Here is a 7,714-nt window from a genome sequence, read left to right on the forward strand (position 1 = left end):
TTGTCGTACATTGTTTATATACAGAGTGCAAAGGAACGTCGCATATGCACGTCTTTCAGAAAAGTGAGTGACGGGAAAGTAGCACAACAGCACAGAAAGAACCCGGTTTTGTTTAGCTGAACTTCTTCACGGGGAGGTTCCTCTGGTTCGGGCATGCTCAGTCAGCTTGTTGTTGTCTAAGAACCTGTACGCATCAATCATCCGAGCTCTCCATCCACACCCAGTTAAGAAGTTTATGAGCAGGCATCGCCATAGGCCTTACATAATAAAATCAGTAAGACCCGCCCACACGAGTTAAAGGCCGAGCAGGGAACATGCACAGCTTCAGTTTTGTTTTGCACCCGAAGGAAGAGCAGCTCGCCTCTCTCGCTTTTTGTTTGACTTCGCACGTCTGAATTCGACACACTTTAGGGGCTGCAAACTTTTGCAAGACCAAAGATGATTTTCGACAAGCTGAAAAAGATCGACATAGTGTTTGATTCTCCGGAGCTGGACTGTCCTCCGGTGTTCAGCAGCGGGGATGTCGTCTCGGGGAAGGTTGTGCTCGAGCTCTCGGCGGAGAGTAAAGTCGAGTCGCTGAAGTTGCACGCTGAAGGTTTCGCTAAAGTCTACTGGACCGAGTCTCGCAGCGCCGGCTCCAGCACCGCTTACACGCAGAACTACAGCGACGAAGTGGAGTACCTGAACCGGAGAGAGGTTCTGCTGCAGGCAGGTCAGTCATTCACAGCCAGAGACCCTCTAAAGCTATGGGCTGCCTGAGCTAGACCGCGAGTTTGAAGATGTGCTGAAGAGTTCCAGCTTGTTTTCATTTGAGGCGAATAAACCAGTTCACCTAAAAATAAAAACTGTATTATTATTCTCCCCCATGTCGCTCTAAACCCCTGTTACTTGCTTTCTCACGTGGGACGTGATTAAAAAAAAAACACATTGACCACTTTTTTCACCAAAATGAAAGTGAAAATAGTTTGAACCTGCAAGCACTCCTCAAAAGTACTTAAATGCCTTGTGTGTGGACTTTAGTGATTCTCTTTCAGTTAATGTTAATCATACTACAAGACAAGTATTCTTGCATTGAGTTATTTTTTTAAATTAAAAAGCACTGAACTCGATAACGAATCAGTCAGGTCTGTTTTTCTAGGATTAACCGATTTATTGAACACATTCCCCTCAAACGAATCGTTGATGATTGACTAATCTGATATCGCTGCATTCGTTCTGTTCTTTTTTAGTTTTTATGCTATAACCCCTTTATTTCACATTGTTTTTTGTGTTTAATTTGAGTGGACCGGTTCATCATGCTACAGCTGCAGATTTGTTCATGTGTGAAGTTGCTAACTATTATGGTGTGCAGCGTTTAATGGCTGCTGAAGAACTACTTCAGTCATTATAAGAGGCTGTGGTTAAATGAGAAACATTTTAGACAAAGTTCAACTTTATGCCTTTTATTAACCAACAAAACCTTAACCTGAAGCTTTGGAATGAACTAGACCGAAATATGTTGTGTTTTGTGTTATATCATCATTCAGTTCTAACATTACAGCCCCTAGTGCTGTGCTTTTATGATTTATTGGTGCGATCATGTGTCTTTTCCTTGTTCCCCTCCAGATAACGGTGAACTGACAGTCCTGTCTGCCGGGCGACACGAGTACCCTTTCAGTTTCCAGCTGCCAGAGGAGTAAGTCTTGCTTGCTTTATTAGTCTCATACAAATGTTGTCATTGAGCTTTATTTGGGAAGGATATGAGCGTTAATGTAAGTGTTTTGTCTGTCAGAACTCTAGTGACATCCTTTGAAGGCAAGCACGGCAGCATTCGATACTGGGTGAAGGTTAAGCTGCATCGCCCATGGGCCACCGTCAAGAAGATCAAGAAGGAGTTCACCGTTATCGAGCCCATTGACATCAACACACCAAGTTTACTGGTAGGAGCTCGGAATAACTGTTGCCTTGTCATTTTCGGTTCATAGTTTTGGTGGCATGCATGCTAAATCAGAGGTTTTACTTCAGGCACCTCAAGCTGGAACCAAAGATAAGATGGCCCGTATCTGGTACCGCAACTGCGGGCAGGTGTCAATCACCGCAAAGATCGACCGCAAGGGCTACACGCCGGGTGAAGTGATTCCAGTCTTCGCTGAATTCGATAACTCCACCTCTCGCTCAGTGGTGCCGAAAGCTTACATCACCCAGACGCAGACCTTCATCGCAAGGGGCACCATGAAACAGAAGCGAGCCGTGGTGGCCACTTTGTGCGGGGACATAGTAGGCGCACGCCGTAGGGAGACATGGCACGGCCGCGCCATCAAAATCCCCCCAGCCGGCCCCTCCATCCTGCAGTGTCGCGTCATAAAAGTGGAATACATGCTCAGGGTGAGTTTGAGACCTTTGCGCTGCTAAACTACTAAAGCTGCTAGAATGATCTTACTAATCACTTTGTATTTTCATAGGTGTGCGTTGACGTTCCTGGGACGTCCAAGCTTTCCCTGGAGCTTCCTTTGGTTATGGGCACCATCCCTTTGCATCCGTTCGGCAGTCGCACGTCTAGCGTCAGCAGCCAGTACAGCGTGAACATGGAGTGGCTTCGCATGGCCATCCCGGAGCAGCCTGAGCGTACGTATATACACCACCCTGAGTCTCGTTCTCTTTCATCAGCCTGAAAGCGACGTCATACTGTGAAATATGTCACTCACTTTGAGTCTTGTGTGTTTTTTTAACCACAGCTCCTCCAGATTACAGCTCTATTGTGTCAGATGAGGATGCGGTCCAGAACTCCACAGCAGTCCAACCTGAGGAAGACCTGAGTGGCGTGCTGCAGCGCTCCCTTTTGGCCTACGTGCAGGAGTTCAGATTACGCCCGCCTCCGGTGTACAGCGAGGTGAGCAGACGGTTACAAGCAAGACTGTATTTATTTATTAGACAGCGGTTTTCAGCTGGTTTTGTCAGTCAGGACCAAGATATTTGCATCAGAAGAGATCCAAAAACTGTATATCGAACAGAAAACTGAAATTTATGGAAACCTATTTCCTACTCGAGAGTAAAAAATATATATATTTTTTTTAAATGTAAAAAAAATTATTTTAAAATGAATCTCAAAATGTCACTTTTTATCTTGCAGCTTTATATATGTCATGACTTTTTCCATAATTGCAGATGATATTAATCATAATTGCGACGACTTTTATTTGCAACTGTAAATCTCTCAATATTCTATCACAATTATGACCGAAATGTTTACACCAAAAGAGGCCCCCCAATTAACAAAACTAAAATGTTTGGTAGCCTATTTCTGCCTCAGAGTAAAAATTGTACTCTGAGGCAGAAATAGGCTACCAAACATTTTAGTTTAGTTTAAAAAATATAAAAATAATATATATATATATATATTTATTATTATTTTTTTTTCTCCCTGTATTTAAATTAATCTCACAATGTCACTTATCTTGCAGATTTTATAAGTCTTGTGACTCTATTTTCCATAATTGCAGATTATATATCATAATTGTGACTTGTATTTGCCACTTTATATCTCCCGGTTATACAATATCACAGTTGCGACTTTTTCCTTATAACTGCAACTTTAGGAATTTGACTTTTATTTTGAACTATTCCACAGTTAGCTCTTTTGTACTTGGAAGCAGAAATGGTCTTTGTAAAAATATCTTTAAAATCAAACTTTACAATCTTAAATTATTTTACAAAGCAAAATCACAAAATTGGCATCTTCCCAATTTCGCCTGCAACTATAAAGTTGCTGATGAATTTGCATCAAAATACTGAGTTGGATTGAATGCGCAGCCTTTGACATCAACAACAAACGATACAGGAAGTGTTTTGTCCTTCTTATGAAGACTTGATTCTTTCCCTGCTATCTGCAAATCACTGATAAAGGACTCTGGTACTTTTAAAAAGTATCGTATTGGAAATGTTCTGACATGTTTGTTTGTTTTTTCCCTCTCTCTCTCTTCCCAGGTGGACCCAAACCCTCAGCCTATCACCATGCGTCCTCGCTGCATGACCTGTTGAACTCTCTGCCAGCTGAGCATCACCTGATGTTTGAAACAAAAGCCGAGATTTGATTCTCCCGTACGCCTCTCTGAGACTGAGATTGGCACTTGTTCCTCGTTCGAGCCGTTCGCATCTGTGCTTCCTGCAGCGGGGCCGAGAGAGGAGGAGATGTCTGGACTAGGCGAGGCAGAGTGCTTTCATCAAACAAAGAGGACATTCAGTACCAGGGCAAACAAAGGTTCTGCCCACGTTTGTGTCACAAAGAGCGATCGGACTCTAGTTTGTGCCTAGAGCGGTTGTACGTAGAATCAGGGAATTTTGGGCATGATCACTAGAGAATTATGGGTGAGAAGCCATTCTAGATGCTGCACATAGTGCTTTATTTTGCTGTGAACGAGGGCCGAGTCCCTCTTAAAACCAGCTGCGGTCTGCCACCTTAGATGCTAGCAGGCATGTGATGCCGTCCTCTCCCAAAACCATCATCACGTACGTCTCATTTGGTGTTGATGTTAGCCAAAGAGATCGGTTTAACGTTCATGTGAACTGGTAATTCTATGCAAAAGGGAAAACCTAGTGCTTCAAGGAAATGATGTGGGGGAAATTGCACATTTTCTGGAAGTAGAAAATCTTTTTCCTCCTCTTGGAGCGAATCTCATGTTGTCAAGCTGCATTTGGCTCGACAGAGGTCGAGTCCATGGCCTGGAAGGTTTTAACATACCGCCGAATGTAAACCACAGATAACTTTTGCACGAAACCGTTGTTTTTCTTGGTAATTTTTAGCCAGTGGCTTGAGGCAATGTAAAACAGGGCTAGAGCAGCCCTTGACGGTTAGCTTTACGAATAATAGGGGGAAATACAGAGCCATGTGTATCCAAGGTGCCTTTTTTGTTGTTTTGGAAGAAACAATGAACGACTACAGGGATTATGTCACGTTAAGCTTTCCTAGTGTTGCGACTCCCTGAAGTGTCCTTAAAGACATTCCAAAAATACCACAGAATTGCCTCATTTCCAGATGATGAAAAAAATGTAACTTCAGACTTAAACACAATGATTGTTTATGGCACTCATTTTGAATGAATGTATTTTATAGATTTTATTTTGTTGAAATTTGTGAGTATATTTTTTGTTAATCACTTTTAAGTAAATAAAAAAAAAAACTACATTTTGAATATGGTGTTTTATTTCATGTGATTTTTTTTTTTTTTTTTTAGTATAGCATTTCTTTCATAATATTAATATTTTTACAGTTATGCAAAGGAGAAGATTAAACAACATATTTGTTTGCTTCAGCTTATTTTAGAACAGCAAAAGTTAGAGTTGGAAATACATTAACTAGAAAGTGCCTCAAGAGTGACATTTATCATAAAATCTTTGTTTTCCGTCCATGAGAATGTCAAGAGTACAGCAATTTTCCTGAGGGGCTGAGCTTTTACTATATATAATATAAGTGGAGCCTGAGGCACTGAGTGTCCTTTTTCCTTCTGTGCTGTTGTCTGAAGTGCTTCCAATCTTAAGAAGAAAACTTATGGGAACAAAGTTAGTGATGTATTATGTATCATGATTTAACTTTCATTAGAAGCATTGCTTAACATATTAATACAGTAAATACATAATTTTTTTAAATATTATATAAACTTGCACCAGCATAATATAGGCCTGACTGAACTTGTTTTTTTTTTTCATTAGTACATCCTGCAGGGCTTTTATTATTTTATCAGCATATAACGTAACATGAACAAGAACTCTGCAAACGATTACTGATCGGTGACTGCAGTTCCCATTCTCTTGCATGTCAAAGCTGCCCTCACAAGTTTACCGTCATGCTTTAAGGAACTCTCTCATGTTTTCTGAAAACAAATATGCTCTTATGCAGCTGTTTTGCCTGGAATGTAGACAAACCGATAAGATGTACAGAATTTGCTGAAGGGCAACTGTTTATAACATTGTGGAACAGTGTTCTCTTGATTGCCATTAACACACCTTTTGTTCGGGAAGACATGAGTTTTTATTGTTTAAACATGCCACTATATCAGACAGTGACACACATTTGTGGAAACATAACACATGGTGCTTTGTGTACATTAAAATCACTAATCATTAAGAACCTACACATCACAAAGGCTCTTTAATTTTCCTTTTATGACAATTTAAAGACCTTTGAACTCATAGCTAACAAAAGCACACGAGACTGCAGAACAACATGCCCTGTTTTACAATAGATAATGTTGTATAGCCTATATAGTACACCTGTGTGTGCTTGCGTCTCTTTGTTTCTTTCTTTAGGAGTTTTTAAAATAGGTCAAAGAAAGATATTCAATGATGAAAATATAGGTGGGAATTCAGCTTTTTACACATGGTTTTAAAAGCCCAACAAACTTTTAATTTGATATGACGTCTGAAAAACAGAACATTTATGCTGTAGATGCTAAAAAAAAACAGGGCTGGGTAAAAAAAATAAATAAATCGATATCTCGATTTTAATTCTAGCCTGTTTTCAGTTAATGGATGGAACACTGAAGGGCACCTCCCATCCAATAAATCGCAATAAGCATTGTGCTTTGGTACTTTTAATATGAAACAAAGTCTCCGATTTTAAATTCTGTCCATTGTATTGCAGTATTTAAATAATAAATGCTGTTTTGCCACTGTTTAATGTGGAGTGATCGCTGTAGCGCAGTGCGCCTCAGTTCAATAAAAGCGGCAGCGCGAGGCTCACGTAAATCATCTCCTCCACATTAATACCAGTTTCAGCACAAAATAAACATGACTAAACATCCGAAGGTAAGTTAAAAGAAAGAGTACAACTTTACAATCCGTATCCTGTCTCATGTAATCTCTCAATTAGAGTTTTGGCCGCGCAAAGACGCCAATATAACAGCTTGTAAACAATGGGTCACATAACGTCACCCTCAGAAAAGACATATTCTGTGACCATAAATTCATTAGTAAGCTAGAAGAATAAACTATAGAAAGGGGCATTTTGCTAAATATATGCACCATATAACATATTCATTATAATTGTTTTACTGTTCTTCAATGTTTAATTTATGTTTGAATAAATCCATTAAGTTTTTATGACAGCCACCATTTAAATGTTTATATATATAAAAAACGAATTGAAGTAGAAGTATTATTATGTAATTGTAACTTTATTTTTTTTTTAACTTAATTAAGTGTACTAGTTTGAGCAGTTGTATATTAGCCTACAAATCAGTCAATTTTATTTTTTCAATATTACAGTAATGTAGTACCAACTGACTCTCATGTAGCAATATTTTACAGCTTTAGTCGAGAGATTCTTTTCCCTTGAGAAAATTTGGCATGTACTGTACCTGATATTTATCCAAAATAATCGATATTGAATCAAATCGAATCGAATTGGTAATCGAATCGAATCGCAAGATTGTGAATGAGAATCGAATCGAATCGTGAAATTTGTGTCAATTGTGTCAACCTAGCCCTAAAAAAAAAAACTGTGAATCACGGCAAATAGTGTGCCCATCTAACGCAAGTGTAAAAACAATTACAAACAACGAAGTTCAATGCAAAACGTGTTCTATATAGGTTTTAAAGGGGTCATATGATGCGATTTCAAGTTTTCCTTTCTCTTTGGAGTGTTACAAGCTCTTGGTGCTATAAAGATCTGTAAAGTTGCAAAGACTAAAGTCTCAAATCCAAAGAGATATTCTTTATAAAAGTTAAGAGTCAAACATGC

The 7,714-nt window shown here is 39.4% G+C and overlaps 1 protein-coding gene across 1 annotated transcript; it reads left to right on the plus strand.

The window, feature by feature from the left end:
• The first annotated feature begins 293 nt into the window (after positions 1-293).
• Positions 294-5,125, plus strand: LOC107602802 (arrestin domain-containing protein 2-like). Its single transcript, XM_016295384.1, has 7 exons — positions 294-712; positions 1,606-1,675; positions 1,772-1,919; positions 2,005-2,364; positions 2,442-2,604; positions 2,715-2,869; positions 3,964-5,125. Exons 1-7 carry the CDS (start codon positions 439-441, stop codon positions 4,015-4,017), a joined length of 1,224 nt encoding a protein of 407 aa, XP_016150870.1. The 5' UTR covers positions 294-438; the 3' UTR covers positions 4,018-5,125.
• The last annotated feature ends 2,589 nt before the right edge of the window (positions 5,126-7,714 follow it).

Source organism: Sinocyclocheilus grahami, unplaced genomic scaffold (assembly GCF_001515645.1).
Source record: "Sinocyclocheilus grahami isolate Dianchi unplaced genomic scaffold, SAMN03320097.WGS_v1.1 scaffold335.1, whole genome shotgun sequence".
NCBI lineage: Eukaryota > Metazoa > Chordata > Actinopteri > Cypriniformes > Cyprinidae > Sinocyclocheilus > Sinocyclocheilus grahami.